Source organism: Oncorhynchus tshawytscha, unplaced genomic scaffold, assembly GCF_018296145.1.
Source record: "Oncorhynchus tshawytscha isolate Ot180627B unplaced genomic scaffold, Otsh_v2.0 Un_contig_4972_pilon_pilon, whole genome shotgun sequence".
NCBI classification, from domain to species: domain Eukaryota; kingdom Metazoa; phylum Chordata; class Actinopteri; order Salmoniformes; family Salmonidae; genus Oncorhynchus; species Oncorhynchus tshawytscha.
The window spans coordinates 112,501-134,000 of NW_024609780.1; the positions used below are offsets into that span (position 1 = coordinate 112,501).

The 21,500-nt window shown below is 48.8% G+C and overlaps 1 protein-coding gene and 1 long non-coding RNA gene across 2 annotated transcripts in view; both read right to left on the reverse strand.

The window, feature by feature from the left end:
• LOC121845850 overlaps positions 1 to 212 on the reverse strand; it is a 1,741-nt gene extending 1,529 nt beyond the window's left edge. Inside the window, exon 1 of the long non-coding RNA XR_006082816.1 lies at positions 31 to 212. This is a non-coding gene — a long non-coding RNA (uncharacterized LOC121845850). The remainder of the gene's footprint in view (positions 1 to 30) is intronic.
• A 1,350-nt stretch (positions 213 to 1,562) lies between these two features.
• The window catches only part of LOC121845852 (cilia- and flagella-associated protein 47-like), a 37,036-nt gene continuing 17,098 nt past the window's right edge, over positions 1,563 to 21,500 (reverse strand). The window contains exons 8-12 of the mRNA XM_042317986.1: positions 8,698 to 8,786; positions 8,411 to 8,520; positions 2,865 to 3,070; positions 2,392 to 2,500; positions 1,563 to 2,031 (exon numbers count right to left, since the gene is read on the reverse strand). Of these exons, the coding sequence (XP_042173920.1) occupies positions 1,715 to 2,031; positions 2,392 to 2,500; positions 2,865 to 3,070; positions 8,411 to 8,520; positions 8,698 to 8,786 (831 nt within the window). The 3' untranslated portion in view covers positions 1,563 to 1,714. The remainder of the gene's footprint in view (positions 2,032 to 2,391; positions 2,501 to 2,864; positions 3,071 to 8,410; positions 8,521 to 8,697; positions 8,787 to 21,500) is intronic.

Here is a 21,500-nt window from a genome sequence, read left to right on the forward strand (position 1 = left end):
GTGTGTGTGTGTGTGTGTGTGTGTGTGTACCTGTGAGGTTGTCCTGTGTGACCCGTGCGTCCCTGGCCACAGGCAGAGTGATGGTATGAGGCAGGAGGAAGTGTTCCGGTAGAGAAACATCCACACTGTACTCTACCACCTGGGACTGGACTGGACCAGGGACCAGCAGGGACTAGAGGAGAGGAGAGAGACGGTCAGACTGTACTCTACCACCTGGGACTGGACTGGACCAGGGACCAGCAGGGACTGGAGGAGAGGAAAGAGACGGTCAGACTGTACTCTACCACCTGGGACTGGACTGGACCAGGGACCAGCAGGGACTAGAGGAGAGGAGAGAGACGGTCAGACTGTACTCTACCACCTGGGACTGGACTGGACCAGGGACCAGCAGGGACTGGAGGAGAGGAGAGAGACGGTCAGACTGTACTCTACCATCTGGGACTGGACTGGACCAGGGACCAGCAGGGACTGGAGGAGAGGAGAGAGACGGTCAGACTGTACTCTACAACCTGGGACTGGACAGGACCAGGGACCAGCAGGGACTGGAGGAGAGGAGAGAGACGGTCAGACTGTACTCTACCATCTGGGACTGGACTGGACCAGGGACCAGCAGGGACTGGAGGAGAGGAGAGAGACGGTCAGACTGTACTCTACCATCTGGGACTGGACTGGACCAGGGACCAGCAGGGACTGGAGGAGAGGAGAGAGACGGTCAGACTGTACTCTACCACCTGGGACTGGACTGGACCAGGGACCAGCAGGGACTGGAGGACAGGAGAGAGACGGTGAGACTGTACTCTACCACCTGGGACTGGACTGGACCAGGGACCAGCAGGGACTGGAGGAGAGGAGAGAGACGGTCAGACTGTACTCTACCCCTGGGACTGGACTGGACCAGGGACCAGCAGGGACTGGAGGAGAGGAGAGAGACGGTCAGACTAGACCAGGGACCAGCAGGGACTGGAGGAGAGGAGAGAGACGGTCAGACTGGACCAGGGACCAGCAGGGACTGGAGGAGAGGAGAGAGACGGTCAGACTGGACTCGACCAGGAGGGACTGGAGGAGAGGAGAGAGACGGTCAGACTGGACCAGGGACCAGGAGGGACTGGAGGAGAGGAGAGAGATGGTCAGACTGGACTGGACCAGGGACCAGGAGGGACTGGAGGAAAGGAGAGAGATGGTCAGACTGGACCAGGGACCAGGAGGGACTGGAGGAGAGGAGAGAGACGGTCAGACTGGACTGGACCAGGGACCAGGAGGGACCAGGAGGGACTGGAGGAGAGGAGAGAGACGGTCAGACTGGACCAGGGACCAGCAGGGACAGACAGGAGACCAGGAGGACAAAGAGAGAGCGAGAGAGAGAGAGAGTGAGAGACAGAGAGAGAGAAAGAGCTGTCCAGTGTGTGTGTGTCTGTCTCTGTGTGTGTGTGTCTACTGTCTACCTGTGTGTGTGTGTGTGTGTCTCTGTGTGTGTGTCTACTGTCTACCAGTGTGTGTGTCTGTCTCTGTGTGTGTGTCTACTGTCCACCTGTGCGTGTGTGTCTCTGTGTGTGTGTCTACTGTCTACCTGTGAGGTGGTGAGTGCAGCGGCCGCCACCCCGGCCCGGACGGTGCTGCTGTCCAGAGTGTGTGTGTCTACTGTCTACCTGTGAGGTGGTGAGTGCAGCGGCCGCCACCCCGGCCCAGACGGTGCTGCTGTCCAGAGTGTGTGTGTCTACTGTCTACCTGTGAGGTGGTGAGTGCAGCGGCCGCCACCCCGGCCCGGACGGTGCTGCTGTCCAGAGTGTGTGTGTCTACTGTCTACCTGTGAGGTGGTGAGTGCAGCGGCCGCCACCCCGGCCCGGACGGTGCTGCTGTCCAGAGTGTGTGTGAGGCTGCGCCTCTTCTTCTCCACAGGGCTCATCCTCTGCTGCCCCACGGTGGCCAGCGCCCGCTCCCACAGCCCGTTAACCAGGGGGACACACACCACCTCATCCAGGGTGCTGCCCACGCCGCAACGCAGGTTCACCGCAGGCCTGGGATCAGCACCATCTAGCAGACACACAGGGCATACGGAAACACACGCAGGCCTGGGATCAGCACCATGTAGCAGACACACAGGGCATACGGAAACACACGCAGGCCTGGGATCCGCACCATCTAGCAGACACACAGGGCATACGGAAACACACGCAGGCCTGGGATCAGCACCATCTAGCAGACACACAGGGCATACGGAAACACACACAGGCCTGGGATCAGCACCACATCGACAGATTTTTCACGTAGTCAGCTCGGGGGTTCGAACCTGCGACCTTTCGGTTACTGGCCCAACGCTCATTAAAGCTAGGCAACCTGCCGCCTCAGTACAGTCATCATGACTCTGCAGATGTGTTCAGTACCAGTACTCACCAGAGGTGGCGCTGCTAACATGGACTACATTAGGACTGGGCTTTGTGGTCAGAGGGGAGGACAGAGGAAGATCTGCTGTCCCCTCCACAAGATACACCTGCTCACCAACCTACACCGACAAAACACACACACACACCTATAATCAACAACACACATTATCCAAGCTAGATTTAAATACACACAGCACCTGGAAGGAACACCTAGATCATGACACACACACACACACATCCACACACACACACATCCACACACACACACATCCACACACACACACATCCACACACACACACATCACACACACACACACACACACATCCACACACACACACATCCACACACACACACATCCACACACACACACACACACACACACACACACACACACACACACATCCACACACACACACACACACACACACACACACACACACACACACACACACACACACACACACACACACAGCCCTGTATACCTGCTGGCTGACTAGCAGGACGGAGCAGTGTCTTTTCCCCAGGTGGAAGGGCAGGTAGTGGAGCTCTATGGTTTCTGTCTGTCCAGCCGCCAGACTCACACTCCTGACAGGACTGAAGAACTCATTCACACCACACTCATCTGCAGGATCACAGTGAAGGTCACTGTCCTCCCACTCACCACATTCAGTTCCACCATTCAACCTATCTGTAGAAAGACTGATACAGAGACAGAGAGAGACTATTTCACATAGTTACAACACTCTATATAGACATAATATGACATTTGAAATGTCTTTATTATTTTGGAACTTCTGTGAGTGTAATGTTTACTGTTCGTTTGATTGTTTATTTCACTTTCCTTTATTATCTACTTCACTTGCTTTGGCAATGTTAACATATGTTTCCCATGCCAATAAAGCCCTTGAATTGAGAGAGCGAGAGAGAGAGAGAGAGAGAGAGAGAGAGAGAGAGAGCGCGAGAGAGAGAAAGCGAGAGGGTGAGAGGGCGAGAGAGAGAGAGCGAGAGAGAGAGAGGGGGAGGGAAGAGAGAGGGAGAAGAGAGAAGAGAGAGAGGGTAGAGAGGGGGAAGAGAGGGAAGAGAGAGAAGAGAGGGTAGAGAGGGTAGAGAGGGAGAAGAGAGGGAGAGAGAGAGAGAGAGGGGGAGGGAAGAGAGGGAGAAGAGAGGGAGAGAGAGAGAGAGAGAGAGAGAGAGAGAGAGGGGAGGGAAGAGAGAGGGAGAAGAGAGGGAGAAGAGAGAAGAGAGAGAGAGGGTAGAGAGGGAAGGGGGAAGAGAGGGAAGAGAGGGAAGAGAGAGAAGAGAGGGAGAAGAGAGGGTAGAGAGGGTAGAGGGGGAAGAGAGGGAGAAGAGAGGGAGAGAGAGAAGAGAGAGAGAGAGGGTGGGAGGGAAGAGAGAGGGAGAAGAGAGGGAGAAGAGAGAGAGAGAGAGAGGGTAGAGAGGGAAAGAGAGGGAAGAGAGGGAAGAGAGAGAAGAGAGGGAGAAGAGAGGGTAGAGAGGGTAGAGAGGGAAGAGAGGGAGAAGAGAGAGAGAGAGAGAGAAGAGAGAGAGAGGGTAGAGAGGGGGAAGAGAGGGAAGAGAGGGAAGAGAGAGAAGAGAGGGAGAAGAGAGGGTAGAGAGGGTAGAGAGGGTAGAGAGGGTAGAGAGGGTAGAGAGGGTAGAGAGGGTAGAGAGGGAAGAGAGGGTTGAGAGGGAAGAGAGGGAAGAAAGAGTAGAGAGGGTAGAGAGGGTAGAGAGGGAAGAGAGGGTAGAGAGGGTAGAGAGGGAAGAGAGGGTAGAGAGGGAAGAGAGGGTAGAGAGGGTAGAGAGGGTAGAGAGGGTAGAGTGGGTAGAGAGGGTAGAGAGGGAGAGGGTAGAGAGGGTAGAGAGGGGAGAGAGGGTAGAGAGGGAAGAGAGAGTAGAGAGGGTAGAGAGGGTAGAGAGGGGAGAGAGGGTAGAGAGGGTAGAGAGGGTAGAGAGGGAGAAGAGAGGGAAGAGAGGGAAGAGAGGGAGTAGAGAGGGTAGAGAAGGTAGAGAGGGAAGAGAGGGTAGAGAGGGTAGAGAGGGAAGAGAGGGTAGAGAGGGAAGAGAGGGTAGAGAGGGTAGAGAGGGTAGAGAGGGAGAGGGTAGAGAGGGTAGAGAGGGTAGAGAGGGGAGAGAGGGTAGAGAGGGTAGAGAGGGAAGAGAGAGTAGAGAGGGTAGAGAGGGTAGAGAGGGGAGAGAGGGTAGAGAGGGTAGAGAGGGAAGAGAGAGAGAGGGTAGAGAGGGTAGAGAGGGTAGAGAGGGTAGAGAGGGGAGAGAGGGTAGAGAGGGTAGAGAGGGGAGAGAGGGTAGAGAGGGAGTAGAGAGGGTAGAGAGGGTAGAGAGGGAGAGGGTAGAGAGGGTAGAGAGGGGAGAGAGGGTAGAGAGGGTAGAGAGGGAAGAGAGGGTAGAGAGGGTAGAGAGGGAAGAGAGGGTAGAGAGGGTAGAGAGGGTAGAGAGGGGAGAGAGGGTAGAGAGGGAGTAGAGAGGGTAGAGAGGGTAGAGAGGGAGAGGGTAGAGAGGGTAGAGAGGGGAGAGAGGGTAGAGAGGGTAGAGAGGGAAGAGAGGGTAGAGAGGGTAGAGAGGGAAGAGAGGGTAGAGAGGGTAGAGAGGGAAGAGAGGGAAGAGAGGGAAGAGAGAGAAGAGAGGGAGAAGAGAGGGTAGAGAGGGAAGAGAGGGAGAAGAGAGGGAAGAGAGGGAGTAGAGAGGGTAGAGAGGGAAGAGAGGGTAGAGAGGGATTGGTCACACTTTTCCCTCTAGTCTGTGTAGTCCTGCTGTGTATCACGTTGTTACTCCACAGACATAAGAGTTACAGGGTATGAAGTCATATGGAACTATCTAGAATCCATTGGACTTTACTGCAGAAGAGAGCAAAAGGATTTTACAGCAACAAACAATGTGATTTACAAAAACAATTTATTTTGCAGTACGGATATGTCCAAACACAAAGCTAACTGTTTTAAACAGAATGACATTCCTTCTCATGGAAACTCATATCTACATCTGCAGTAAGTCTTTGAAGATGCCCTTGATGTAGGAAGTAAAGAGAAACACAAGATGTGTGTATATGCGTGTGTGTGTGTGTGTGTGTGTGTGTGTGTGTGTGTGTGTGTGTGTGTGTGTGTGTGTGTGTTAGTCCTCTCTTTAATGATCTAACAGAGAACAGACTCCAGAGATTTGCGCTACCTCTGCCTGTGAAGTGTAAACACACACACACGACATATACACACACGCACACGCACACACACACACACACACACACACACACACACACACACACACACACACTCCCCTACGGAACAGAACAAGTGTAGTCTGTAAAAGTACATATCTATGTACGGCAGTCAGTGTCTCTGATTGTTTCTATGTATGTGGCACAGCAGTCTAAGGCACTGCATCTCAGTGCTAGAGGCGTCACTACAGACCCTGGTTCGATTCCAGGCTGTATCACAACCGGCCATGATTGGGAGGTTTGTCCGGTGTAGGCCGTCATTGTAAATAAGACTTTGTTCTTAACTGACTAGTTAAATAAAGGTTAAACAGAGAGACAGATCAGCGCCACAGGTAACAGTTAACCCACTGTTCCTAGACCAGTTAACCCACTGTTCCTAGACCAGTTAACCCACTGTTCCTAGACCAGTTAACCCACTGTTCCTAGACCAGTTAACCCACTGTTCCTAGACCAGTTAACCCACTGTTCCTAGACCAGTTAACCCACTGTTCCTAGACCAGTTACCCCACTGTTCCTAGACCAGTTAACCCACTGTTCCTAGACCAGTTAACCCCACTGTTCCTAGGCAGTTAACCCACTGTTCCTAGACCAGTTAACCCACTGTTCCTAGACCAGTTAACCCACTGTTCCTAGACCAGTTAACCCACTGTTCCTAGACCAGTTAACCCCACTGTTCCTAGGCCAGTTAACCCACTGTTCCTAGACCAGTTAACCCACTGTTCCTAGACCAGTTAACCCACTGTTCCTAGACCAGTTAACCCACTGTTCCTAGACCAGTTAACCCACTGTTCCTAGACCAGTTAACCCACTGTTCCTAGACCAGTTAACCCCACTGTTCCTAGGCCAGTTAACCCACTGTTCCTAGACCAGTTAACCCCACTGTTCCTAGGCCAGTTAACCCACTGTTCCTAGACCAGTTAACCACTGTTCCTAGACCAGTTAACCCACTGTTCCTAGACCAGTTAACCCCACTGTTCCTAGGCCAGTTAACCCACTGTTCCTAGACCAGTTAACCCACTGTTCCTAGACCAGTTAACCCACTGTTCCTAGACCAGTTAACCCACTGTTCCTAGACCAGTTAACCCACTGTTCCTAGACCAGTTAACCCACTGTTCCTAGACCAGTTAACCAGTTAGCCACAGGTAACTTCCACAAAGCTGTGAACGATCTGAGAGACGAGGCTAGAAGAGCCTTCTATGCCATCAATAGGAACATAAAATTAAACATACCAAGGGCCTCCCGGGTGGCGCAGTCTAGGGCACTGCATCGTAGCGCTAGCAGTGCCACCAGAGACGCCCAGGGTCTGTCGCAACCGGCCGCGACCGGGAGGTCTGTGGGGCGACGCACAGTTGGCCTAGCGTCGTCCGGGTTAGGGAGGGTTTGGCCGGTAGGGATAAACTTGTCTCATCGCGCACCAGCGACTCCTGTGGCGGGCCGGGCGCAGTGCACGCTATCCAAGGTTGCCAGGTGCACGGTGTTTCCTCCGACACATTGGTGCGGCTGGCTTCTGGGTTGGATGCGCGCTGTGTTAAGAAGCAGTGCGGCTTGGTTGGGTTGTGTTTCGGAGGACGCATGACTTTCAACCTTCGTCTCTCCCGAGAGTCGTAGCGATGAGACAAGATAGTAGCTACTAAACAATTGGATACCATGAAACTGGGGAGAAAAAAGGGGGTAAAATTTTAAAAACAAATAAAAAATAAAATTCGAAATACCAATTAGGATATTATGGCAAAAAATCCTGGAATCAGTTATAACACCCATTACCCTTTATGGTTGTGAGGTCTGGGGTCCGCTCACCAACCAATAATTCACAAAATGGTGTATCTAATTATCAAAATTCAGAAAAGAGCCGTTAAATTCTACAACCACCTTAAAGGAAGCGATGCCCAAACCTTCCACAACAAAGCCTTCACCTATAGAGAGATGGACCTGGAGAAGAGTCCCCTAAGCAAGCTGGTCCTGGGGCTCTGTTCACAAACACAAACACACCCCACAGAGCCCCAGGACAGCAACACAATTAGACCCAACCAAATCATGAGAAAACAAAAAGATAATTACTTGACACATTGGAAAGAATTAACATAAAAACAGAGTGTACAGACTCAGTGAGCAGCTTAATGAGAGAGAGAGAGAGAGAGAGAGAGAGAGACTCAGTGAACAGAGCCTTGCTATTGAGAAAGGCCGCCGTAGGCAGACCTGGCTCTCAAGAGAAGACAGGCTATGTGCACACTGCACACAAAATGAGGTGGAAACTGTGGTGCACTTCCTAACCTCCTGCCAAATGTATGACCACAGTAGAGACACATATTTCCCTCAGATCACACAGATCCACAAAGAATTCCAAAACAATTCAAATTTTGATAAACATATATATTGGGTGAAATACCACAGTGTGCCATCACAGCAGCAATATTTACCATTCTAAATACAACCCATATTTATGTTTATGTATTTTCCCTTTTGTACTTTAGCCATTTGCATTATAACACTGAAAATAAACAATGACATTTGAAATATCTATTATTTTTGAACTTCTGTGAGTGTAATGTTTACTGTTCATTTATTATTAAAAGCGACAGAGAGAGAGAGAGAGAGAGAGAGAAAGAGAGAGAGAGAGACAGATGTGTGTGTGTGTGTGTGTGTGTGTGTGTGTGTGTGTGTGTGTGTGTGTGTGTGTGTGTGTGTGTGTGTGTGTGTGTGCATATTAACACTAATCTAGTGAAAGGGACAGAGTGAAGGGATGTGTTTGAGGTTGCGTGTGTGTGTGTGGATGTGTGTGTGTGTGTGTGTGTGTGTTACCTGGTGTTGTTGTCTGAGCTGGGGTTGGTCCTAAAGGAGAACTGTTGAATGAGGCTCCCTGACTCTTCTCCACCTGTAGTATGTTGGCTTTAGACTCCACCAACACCACCCTGACAAACACACACAGGACAGGGGTAATTTACACACACACACACACACACACACACACACACACACACACACACACACACACACACACACACACACACACACACACACACACACACACACACACACACTCACACACACACACACACACACACACACACACACACACACACACACACCTGAACGTGGCATCCTTGCTGAAAGGGTTTTTTACTTTAAGTTGGAGCTCCTTCAGCTGGTAACATGGAGATTTACACTTCACTATCCCCTGGATGGAGACAGAGAGAGAGAGAGAGAGAGAGAGAGAGAGAGAGAGAGAGAGAGAGAGAGAGAGACAGAGAGAGAGAGAGAGGCAGAGAGCGAGACAGAGAGAGAGACAGAGAGAGAGAGAGACAGAGAGAGAGAGAGAGAGAGAGACAGAGAGAGAGAGAGAGACAGAGGCAGAGAGAGAGATAGAGAGACAGAGGCAGAGAGAGAGACAGAGAGGGGCAGAGAGAGAGACAGAGAGAGGCAGAGAGAGGCAGAGAGGGAGACAGAGAGAGACAGAGAGAGAGAGAGAGAGAGAGAGCGAGAGTGTGTATGTGTAATGTTTACTGTTAATTTTTATTGTTTATTTGACTTTATATATTATCTACTTCACTTGCTTTGGCAATGTTAACACATGTTTCCCATGCCAATAAAGCCCCCTTGAATTGAATTGAATTGAATTGAGAGAGAGAGAGAGAGAGAGAACCTGACACCCTCAGCACACAGGGGGACAAACACCTGCCTGGAGGTGACAGCATTCCCTCCCCCATATGCCCCCCTAGGCACAACTATGACAACATAACCAACAAAAACGGGTCACAACTCCTGCAGCTCTGTCGCACGCTGGGTATGTACATAGTCAACGGTAGGCTTCGAGGGGACTCCTATGGTAGGTACACCTATAGCTCATCTCTTGGCAGTAGTACTGTAGACTACTTTATCACTGACCTCAACCCAGAGTCTCTCAGAGCGTTCACAGTCAGCCCACTGACACCCCTATCAGACCACAGCAAAATCACAGTCTACTTAAACAGAGCAATACTCAATCATGAGGCATCAAAGCCAAAGGAACTGAGTAACATTAAGAAATGCTATAGATGGAAGGAATGCAGTTTGGAAACCTACCAAAAAACAATTAGGCAACAAAAATTCAATCCCTCTTAGACAATTTCCTGGGTAAAACGTTCCACTGTAATAGTGAAGGTGTAAACTTGGCAGTAGAAAATCTAAACAGTATATTTGACCTCTCAGCTTCCCTATCAAATCTAAAAATCTCAAATAGAAAACCAAAGAAAATGAACAATAACGAAAAATGGTTTGATGAAGAATGCAAAAATCTAAGAAAGAAATTGAGAAACCTGTCCAACCAAAAACATAGAGACCCGGAAAACCCGAGTCTACGCCTTCACTATGGTGAATCACTAAAACAATACAGAAATACACTACGGAAAAAGAAGGAACAGCATGTCAGAAATCAGCTCAATGCAATTGAAGAATCCATAGACTCTAACCACTTCTGGGAAAATTGGAAAACACTAAACAAACAACAACACGAAGAATTATCTATCCAAAATGGAGATGTATGGGTAAACCACTTCTCCAATCTCTTTGGCTCTATAACAAAGAATAAAGAGCAAAAACATATACATGATCAAACACAGATCTTAGAATCAACTATTAAAGACTACCAGAACCCACTGGATTCTCCAATTACATTGAAAGAGTTACAGGACAAAATAAAAACCCTCCAACCCAAAAAAGGCCTGTGGTGTTGATGGTATCCTCAATGAAATGATCAAATATACAGACAACAAATTCCAATTGGCTATACTAAAACTCTTTAACATCATACTTAGCTCTGGCATCTTCCCCAATATTTGGAACCAAGGACTGATCACCCCAATCCACAAAAGTGGAGACAAATTTGACCCCAATAACTACCGTGGAATATGTGTCAACAGTAACCTTGGGAAAATCCTCTGCATTATTATTAACAGCAGACTCGTACATTTCCTCAATGAAAACAATGTACTGAGCAAATGTCAAATTGGCTTTTTACCAAATTACCGTACAACAGACCATGTATTCACCCTGCACACCCTAATTGACAATCAAACAAACCAAAACAAAGGCAAAGTCTTCTCATGCTTTGTTGATTTCAAAAAAGCCTTCGACTCAATCTGGCATGAGGGTCTGCTATACAAACTGATGGAAAGTGGTGTTGGGGGAAAAACATACGACATTATAAAATCCATGTACACAAACAACAAGTGTGCGGTTAAAATTGGCAAAAAACACACACATTTCTTCACACAGGGTCGTGGGGTTAGACAGGGATGCAGCTTAAGCCCCACCCTCTTCAACATATATATCAACGAATTGGCGAGGGCACTAGAAAAGTCTGCAGCACCCGGCCTCCCCTGCTAGAATCCGAAGTCAAATGTCTGCTGTTTGCTGATGATCTGGTGCTTCTGTCACCAACCAAGGAGGGCCTACAGCAGCACCTAGATCTTATGCACAGATTCTGTCAGACCTGGGCCCTGACAGTAAATCTCAGTAAGACCAAAATAATGGTGTTCCAAAAAAGGTCCAGTCACCAGGACCACAAATACAAATTCCATCTAGACACTGTTGCCCTAGAGCACACAAAAAACTATACATACCTTGGCCTAAACATCAGCACCACAGGTAACTTCCACAAAGCTGTGAACGATCTGAGAGACAAGGCAAGAAGGGCATTCTATGCCATCAAAAGAAACATACATTTCAACATACCAATTAGGATCTGGCTAAAAATACTTGAATCAGTCATAGAGCCCATTGCCCTTTATGGTTGTGAGGTCTGGGGTCCGCTCACCAACCAAGACTTCACAAAATGGGACAAACACCAAATTGAGACTCTGCACGCAGAATTCTGCAAAAATATCCTCCGTGTACAACGTAGAACACCAAATAATGCATGCAGAGCAGAATTAGGCCGATACCCACTAATTATCAAAATCCAGAAAAGAGCTGTTAAATTCTACAACCACCTAAAAGGAAGCGATTCACAAACCTTCCATAACAAAGCCATCACCTACAGAGAGATGAACCTGGAGAAGAGTCCCTAAGCAAGCTGGTCCTGGGGCTCTGTTCACAAACACAAACACACACTACAGAGCCCCAGGACAGCAGCACAATTAGACCCAACCAAATCATGAGAAAACAAAAAGATAACTACTTAACACATTGGAAAGAATTAACAAAAAAACAGAGCAAACTAGAATGCTATTTGGCCCTACACAGAGAGTACACAGCGGCAGAATACCTGACCACTGTGACTGACCCAAAATTAAGGAAAGCCTTGACTATGTACAGACTCAGTGAGCATAGCCTTGCTATTGAGAAAGGCCGCCGTAGGCAGACATGGCTCTCAAGAGAAGACAGGCTATGTGCTCACTGCCCACAAAATGAGGTGGAAACTGAGCTGCACTTCCTAACCTCCTGCCCAATGTATGACCATATTAGAGAGACATATTTCCCTCAGATTACACAGATCCACAAAGAATTCGAAAACAAATCCAATTTTGAAAAACTCCCATATCTACTGGGTGAAATTCCACAGTGTGCCATCACAGCAGCAAGATTTGTGACCTGTTGCCATGAGAAAAGGGCAACCAGTGAAGAACAAACACCATTGTAAATACAACCCATATTTATGCTTATTTATTTTATCTTGTGTCCTTTAGCCATTTGTACATTGTTAGAACACTGTATATATATATAATATGACATTTGTAATGTCTTTACTGTTTTGAAACTTCTGTATGTGTAATGTTTACTGTTAATTTTTGTTGTTTTTCACTTTATATATTCACTTTGTATGTTGTCTACCTCACTTGCTTTGGCAATGTTAACACATGTTTCCCATGCCAATAAAGCCCTTGAATTGAATTGAATTGAATTGAGAGAGAGAGAGAGAGAGAGAGAGAGAGAGAGAGAGAGAGAGAGACAGAGGGAGGAGGGAGAGAGAGGGGGGGATAAACACAAAGACATTGTACAACTCACCACCTGGGGCCGCCCCGGGTAGGCAACAACATCTCCACCCCGCTGATCCTCAACACTGGGGCCCCACAAGGGTGCGTTCTGAGCCCTCTCCTGTACTCCCTGTTCACCCATGACTGCGTGGCCACGCACGCCTCCAACTCAATCATCAAGTTTGCGGACGACACAACAGTGGTAGGCTTGATTACCAACAACGACGAGACGGCCTACAGGGAGGAGGTGAGGGCCCTCGGAGTGTGGTGTCAGGAAAATAACCTCACACTCAACGTCAACAAAACTAAGGAGATGATTGTGGACTTCAGGAAACAGCAGAGGGAACACCCCCCTATCCACATCGATGGAACAGTAGTGGAGAGGGTAGTAAGTTTTAAGTTCCTCGGCATACACATCACAGACAAACTGAATTGGTCCACTCACACAGACAGCATCGTGAAGAAGGCGCAGCAGCGCCTCTTCAACCTCAGGAGGCTGAAGAAATTCGGCTTGTCACCAAAAGCACTCACAAACTTCTACAGATGCACAATCGAGAGCATCCTGGCGGGCTGTATCACCGCCTGGTACGGCAACTGCTCCGCCCACAACCGTAAGGCTCTCCAGAGGGTAGTGAGGTCTGCACAACGCATCACCGGGGGCAAACTACCTGCCCTCCAGGACACCTACACCACCCGATGTTACAGGAAGGCCATAAAGATCATCAAGGACAACAACCACCCGAGCCACTGCCTGTTCACCCCGCTATCATCCAGAAGGCGAGGTCAGTACAGGTGCATCAAAGCTGGGACCGAGAGACTGAAAAACAGCTTCTATCTCAAGGCCATCAGACTGTTAAACAGCAACCACTAACACTGAGTGGCCGCTGCCAACACACTGACTCAACTCCAGCCACTTTAATAATGGGAATTGATGGGAAATGATGTAAAATATATCACTAGCCACTTTAAACAATGCTACCTAATATAATGTTTACATACCCTACATTATTCATCTCATATGTATACGTATATACTGTACTCTATATCATCTACTGCATCCTTATGTAATTACATGTATCACTAGCCACTTTAACTATGCCACTTTGTTTACATACTCATCTCATATGTATATACTGTACTCGATACCATCTACTGTATCTTGCCTATGCTGCTCTGTACCATCACTCATTCATATATCTCTATGTATATATTCTTATCCCCTTACACTGTGCATAAGACAGTAGTTTTGGAATTGTTAGTTAGATTACTTGTTGGTTATTACTGCATTGTCGGAACTAGAGGCACAAGCATTTCGCTACACTCGCATTAACATCTGCTAACCATGTGTATGTGACAAATAAATTTGATTAGATTTTTAACAGTCATTCAGCAGCCACCATGATGTAAGAGGACATGCAGCGTCCACACCATAGAAATAAAAATAGAACCATTTCCTGTGCTGCTGATACATTGTGCTGCCATGGGAACAGTGAATGGTGAACCCCTGTCTGCCCAGAGGACAAGCTGTTCTGGAGGTTGTCCCAAATTATACCCTGTTCCATATGCAGTGCACTACTTTTGACCAGGACCCATCGGGAAATAGGGTGCCATTTGAGACGCACTACCCTGGTCTATAGAAAGTAAAGTAGTGTAGGCACTGCCTGAGTCACTGTTCTATTGGCAACTGAACAAAGGGTTCACAACAACGGCGCCGCAGAAAGGGCAGACGTAGCGGCCTCCTGGTCAGGCTCCGTAGACGTGCTCATCACCCACCGTTCCCGAGTATACTACTCGCCAATATCCAGTCTCTTGACAACAAGAGATTGACATCAGAGATTGTAACATTCTCTGTTTCACGAAAAAAATTCTCTCTCGGGATATGTTGTCGGAATGAGTTCAGCCACCGGGCTTCTCCATGCATCGCGCCGACAGAGATAAACACCTCTCTGGGAAGAGGAAGGGCAGAGGTGTATGCTTCATGATTAACGACTCATGGTGTAATCATAACAACATACAGGATCTCAAGTCCTTCTGCTCACACGACCTAGAATTCCTTACTATCAAATGCCGGCCATATTATCTCCCAAGAGACTTCTCGTCAGTTATCGTCACAGCTGTGTACATTCCCTCTCAAGCAGACACCAAGACGCCCCTCAAAGAACTTCACTGGACTCTATGTAAATTGGAAACCATGTATCCTGAGGCTGCATTTATTGTAGCTGGGGTTTTAATAAAGCTAATTTGAGAACAAGGCTACCTAAATTCTATCAGCATATTGATTGCACTACGCGCGGGTGTAATACACTGGATCACTGCTACTCTAACTTCCGCAATGCATACAAAGCCCTCCCCCGCTTTCCCTTCAGCAAATCCAACCACGACTCTATCTTGCTCCTACCATCTTATAGTCAGAAACTCAAACAGGATGTACCAGTAACTAGAACCATTCAGCGCTGGTCTGACCAATCGGAATCCACGCTTCAAGATTGTTTTGATCATGAGGACTGGGATATGTTCCGGTCAGCCTCAGACAACAACAGACAAGTTTATAAAGAAGTGCATTGGAGATGTTGTACCCACTGTGACCATTAAAACCTACCCTAAACAGAAATGTGAATGGGTGGCGGCATTCGCGGCAAAACTGAAAGCACGGAGCACCACATTTAACCATGGAAAGAGGTCTGGGAATATGGCTGAATATAAACGGTGGAGTTATTCCCTCCGCAAGGCAATCAAACAAGCGAAATGTCGGTACAGGGACAAAGTGGAGTCGCAATTCAAAGGCTCAGACACTAGATGCATGTGGCAAGTTCTACAGGAAATCACGGACTACAAAAAGAAAACCAGCCACGTCACGGGACGCCGACATCTTGCTTCCAGACAAACTAAACATCTTCTTTGCCCGCTTTGAGGATAATACAGTGCCACCGTCGCGGCCCGCTAACAAGGACTATGCCCCCCCTCTCCTTCTCCGTGCCCGACATGAGTAAAACATTTAAACCATCGCAAGACTGCTGGCCCAGACGGCATCCCTAGCCATGTCCTCAGAGCATGCGCAGACCAGCTGGCTGGTGTGTTTACGGACATATTCAATCTCTGTCCCCACATGCTTCATGATGGCCACCATTGTTCTTGTACCCAAGAAGGCAATGATAACTGACCTAAATGACTACCGCCCCGTAGCACTCACTTCTGTCATCATGAAGTGCTTTGTGAGACTAGTCAAGGATCATATCACCTCCACCTTACCGGAAACCCTAGACCCACTTCAGTTTGCATACCGCGTACACATCACAGACAAACTGAAATGGTCCACCCACACAGACAGTGTGGTGAAGAAGGCACAACTGCACCTCTTCAACTTCAGGAGGCTGAAGAAATTTGGCTTGTCACCTAAAACCCTGACAAACATTTACAGATGCACAATCGAGAGTATCCTGTCGAGTTGTATCACAGCCTGGTACGGCAACTGCACCCCCCTCAACCGCAAGGCTCTCCAGAGGGTGGTGCGGTCTGCACAACGCATCACTGAGGGCAAACTACCTGCCCTCCATGACACCTACAGCACCTGTAGTCACAGGAAGGCCAAAAAGATCATCAAGGACAACCGGTCGGCCGGTGCGCTGTCTTAGTGGGAAGTACTGGTGGCCCACTTTGGCTAAGGACGTGAGGGTTTATGTTTCCTCTTGCTCGGTGTGCGCCCAGTGCAAGGCTCCTAGGCACCTGCCCAGAGGTAAGTTACACCTCTTACCCGTTCCCTTATGTCCCCTTACCTCAGCCATGTCCTTACTTGTTAGATATTACTGCACGGTCGGAAATAGAAACACAAGCATTTTGCTACACTCGCATTAACATCTGCTAACAATGTGTATGTGACCAATAACATTTGATTTGATTCAGGACAACACATGATTGTGAGGTGTTAAATACATAGTTAATTATTGTAAGGTATTAAATACATAGTGAATTATTGTGAGGTGTTAAATACATAGTTAATTATTGTGAGGTATTAAATACATAGTGAGTTAATGTAAGGTATTAAATACATAGTGAATTATTGTAAGGTATTAAATACATAGTGAGTTATTGTAAGGTATTAAATACATAGTTAATTATTGTGAGGTATTAAAGATGTAGTGAGTTATTGTGAGGTGTTATATTCATAGTGAATTATTGTAAGGTATTAAATACATAGTTAATTATTGTAAGGTATTAAATACATAGTGAGTTATTGTAAGGTATTAAATACATAGTGAATTATTGTGAGGTATTAAATACATAGTTAATTATTGTGAGGTGTGATATACATAGTTAATTATTGTGAGGTATTAAATACATAGTTAATTATTGTGAGGTGTGATATACATACTGTAGTTGTCAGGTGGTGGGTGTAGCTGGTGCATGAAGTCAGGCGCAGGAGAGCAGAGATGAGTGAACAATGCACTTTACTTAAGAAAATAGCACCAAGTAACAATACCAATGTGTGAACGGTTGCCACAAAGCACGGGTGAAAACAGCTTCCGGCAGGGCAGGCGGAGGGGCAGGTTTCCGGGTCGAGAGCCAGACCCAGTCCCCCGGTGCGAACACCGAGGCCTCCCTGCAGTGACGGTCTGCGCTGGATTTCTGACGCAACACGGCCCGGTGAAGGTGTCTCCTCCGCGCGCCTAAACCAGTTGTCCACCGCAGGAGCCTCGATCTGCCTCTGATGCCAAGGCGCCAGAACCAGCTGGTACCCCAGTACGCACTGGAAGGGGAGAGGTTAGTGGAGGAGTGTTGGCGCGAGTTCTGGGCCAGCTCTGCCCAGGGCACGAACGCCACCCAGTCCCCCAGCCGGTCCTGGCAATAAGACCTCAGAAACCTACCCACATCTGCCCATTACTCTCAGGGTGAAAACCCAAGGTAAGGCTGACCGAGACCCCCAGACATTCCATGAACGCCCTCCAGACCCTCGACTTGAACTGGGGACCCCGATCAGACACTATATCCTCAGGCACCCCGTAGTGCCGGAAGACGTGTGTAAACAAGGCCTCCGCAGTCTGTAGGGCCGTAGGGAGACCGGGCAAAGGGAGGAGATGACAAGACTTAGAAAAACAATCCACAACGAACAGGATCGTGGTGTTACCCTGTGAGGGAGGAAGATCGGTCAGGAAATCCACAGACAGGTGCGACCATGGCCTTTGTGGAATGGGTAAGGGGTGTAACTTACCTCTGGGCAGGTGCCTAGGAGCCTTGCACTGGGCGCACACCGAGCAGGAGGAAACATAAACCCTCACGTCCTTAGCCAAAGTGGGCCACCAGTACTTCCCACTAAGACAGTGCACCGGCCGACCGATACCAGGATGACCAGAGAAGGGTAACATGTGGGCCCAATAGATCAGCCGGTCGCGGACAGCAGACAGAACATACAGACGCCCAGCTGGACACTGGAGGGGAGCGGGCTCTGTACGTAACACCTGCTCAATATCCGCGTCCAGCTCCCACACAACCGGCGCTACCAGGCAGGAGGCCGGGAGTATGGGAGTATGATCCATGAGCCGCTCCTCTGTGTCATACAGCCGGGACAGTGCGTCTGCCTTCGTATTTTGGGAACCTGATCTGTAGGACAGGGTAAACACAAAACGGGTAAAGAACATGGCCCACCTTGACTGACGAGGATTCAGTCTCCTAGCTGCCCGGATGTACTCCAGGTTGCGGTGGTCAATCCAGATGAGAAAAGGGTGTTTAGTCAAGCCAATGTCTCCACGCCTTCAAGGCTTTCACCACAGCCAACAACTCCCGGTCCCCCACATTATAGTTCCGCTCCGCCGGGCTGAGTTTCTTCGAGAAGAAAGCACAGGGGCGGAGCTCTGGTGGCGTGCCCAAGCGCTGAGATAGCACGGCTCCTAGCCGAGGTAAACAGAGCCCTTAGGTGACCAAAAGCCCTGTCCGCCTCAGCCGACCACTGCAAATGTACAGGACCCCCTTCAGCAGTGAGGTAATGGGAGCCACCACCTGGCCAAAACCCCGGATAAACCTCCGGTAGTAATTGGCAAACCCTAAAAACTGCTGCACCTCCTTTACCGTGGTGGGAGTCGGCCAATTGCGCACGGCTGAAATGCGGTCCCTCTCCATCTCCACCCCTGAGGTGAAAATGCGGTACCCTAGCAAGGAGACGGCCTGCTGGAAGAACAGTCATTTCTCAGCCTTGACGTACAGGTCATGCTCCAACAATAGTCCAAGCACCCTGCTCCGCTACACATGCTCGGCGCGTGTAGTGGAGTATATCAGAATGCCATCAATAAACACCACTACACCCTGCCCGTGCAGGTCCCTGAAAATCTTGTCTACAAAGGCTTGGAAAACTGACAGAGCATTCATCAACCCGTACGGCATGACGAGGTACTCATAATGCTCTGAAAGCCGTCTTCCACTCGTCTCCCTCCCGGATATGCACCAGGTTGTACTCGCTCCTGAGATCTAGTTTCGTGAAGAAGCGCACCCCGTGCATTGACTCAATCGCCGTGGCGATGAGAGGTAGTGGGTAACTGTACCTCACCATGATTTGATTTAGACCTCGATAGTCAATACACGGGCGCAGACCTTGCTCCATCTTCTTCACAAAAAATAAACTTGAGGAGGCGGGTGAAGTGGAAGACCGAATGTACCCCTGACGCAGGGATTCGGAGACATATGTCTCCATAGCCGCCGTCTCCGCTTGTGACAGGGGATACACGTGACTCCTGGGAAGTGCGGCATCTACAAAGAGATTTATCGCACAATCCCCCCGTCGATGGGGTGGTAATTGAGTCACCTTCTTCTTACAGAAAGCGAGAGCCAAATCGGCATATTCAGGGGGAATGCGCACTGTGAAGACCTGGTCTGGACTTTCCACCGTAGTAGCACCAACGGAAACCCCTAAACACCTCCCCAAGCACTCTCATGACCACCCCATGAGAGCCCTCCGTTGCCACGAAACAGTGGGATCATGACAGACTAACCAGGGTAGGCCTAGCACCACGGGAAACGCAGGAGAATCAATAAGGAAGAGACTGATTCTCTCCTTATGACCCTCCTGCGTCACCATGCCCAGGGGCGCGGTGACCTCCCTAATCAACTCGGACCCTAATGGTCGACTGTCTAGGGCGTGAACTGGGAAGGGCATATCCACAGGAACAATGGGGATCCCTAATTTATGGGCAAATGATCTGTCAATGAAATTCCTGCGACTGAATCGATGAGCGCCTTATGCTGGGAATGCGGGAAAAACTAGGATGAACATGAAACGGAACTTCCTCCGGTCTCCCGAAGCACAGCACCTCCCTGTTCCATGGGCGCCGGAGCGGTGGTGCTGGGGGATGGAACCGACGGACCCCGATCTGGACGTCTGCGGGTAGCCAGCAGGTTATCCAACCGAATGGACAGGTCCACCAGCTGGTCGAAAGTGAGGGTGGTGTCCCTGCAGGCCAATTCCTGACGGACATCTTCGTGCAAACTGCAACGACAGTGGTCGATCAGGGTCCCGTCATTCCATCCCACGCCAGCGGCCAGGGTCCGGAAGTCCAGAGCGAACTCCTGGGCGCTCCTCGTCCCCTGCCTCAGATGTACGAGACGTTCAAATCTTCGAAGTGGTCCAGCGGCGCATCTCCTTCTCCCCACACGGCGTTGGCCCACTCCAGGGCTCTCCCTGAGAGGCATGAGACGAGGGCAGACACCATCTCTCGGTCCGAAGGCGCCGGGTGGACGGTTGCTAGGTAGAGCTCCAGCTGTAATAGGAAACCCTGACATTGTGCAACCGTCCCATAATACTCCCTAGGGAGGGCAAGACAAATCCCACTGGGACCGGGTGAAAGATGGGCGAGTAGTGGAGACCTTGGTTGAGCTGGCGGAGGCGCTGGAGGACCTCCCTTTCTCTCCCAGCGATCCATAGTCTGTAGGACGCGGTCCATGGTGGCGCCGAGATGATGGAGCATCGTCGCTTGCTCCTGGATGCGCTCCTCGACCCCAATAACAGGGGTACCGGCTCCTGCTGACTCCATGATGTTTCTGGGTGTGTGATTCTGTTAGGCGGTGGGTGTAGCTGGTGCATGAAGTCAGGCGCAGGAGAACAGAGATGAGTGAACAACGCACTTTACTTAAGAAAATAGCACCAAGTAACAATTCCAATGTGCGAACAATAATGGTTGCCACAAAGCACGGGTGAAAACAGCACCCGGAAAGAACCAGCCGGAAACCGACCTGAACAACAAACAATCACACACAAAGACATGGGGAAACAGAGGGTTAAATACATGACCAGTAATTGGAAAATGACAACCAGGTGTGTGGAAAACAAAGACAAAACCAATGGAAAATGACAACCAGGTGTGTGGGAAACAAAGACAGAACAAATGGAAAATTAAAAGTGGATCGGCGATGGCTAGAAGACCGGCAACGTCGACCGCCGAGCGCCGCCCGAACAAGGAGAGGAACCGACTTCGGTGGAAGTCGTGACAATAGTTAATTATTGTGAGGTGTGATATACATAGTTAATTATTGTGAGGTGTGATATACATAGTTAATTATTGTGAGGTGTGATATACATAGTTAGTTATTGTGAGGTGTGATATACATAGTTAATTATTGTGAGGTGTGATATACATAGTTAATTATTGTGAGGTGTGATATACATAGTTAATTATTGTGAGGTCTGATATACATAGTGAGTTATTGTGAGGTGTTATATACAGTTGAAGTCGGAAGTTTACATACACCTTAGCCAAATACATTTAAACTCAGTTTTTCACAATTCCTGACATTTAATCCAGGCAAAAATTCCCTGTTTTAGGTCAGTTAGGATCACCACTTTATTTTAAGAATGTGAAATGTCAGAATAATAGTAGAGTGATTTATTTCAGCTTTTATTTCTTTCATCACATTCCCAGTGGTTCAGAAGTTTACATACACTCAATTTGTATTTGGTA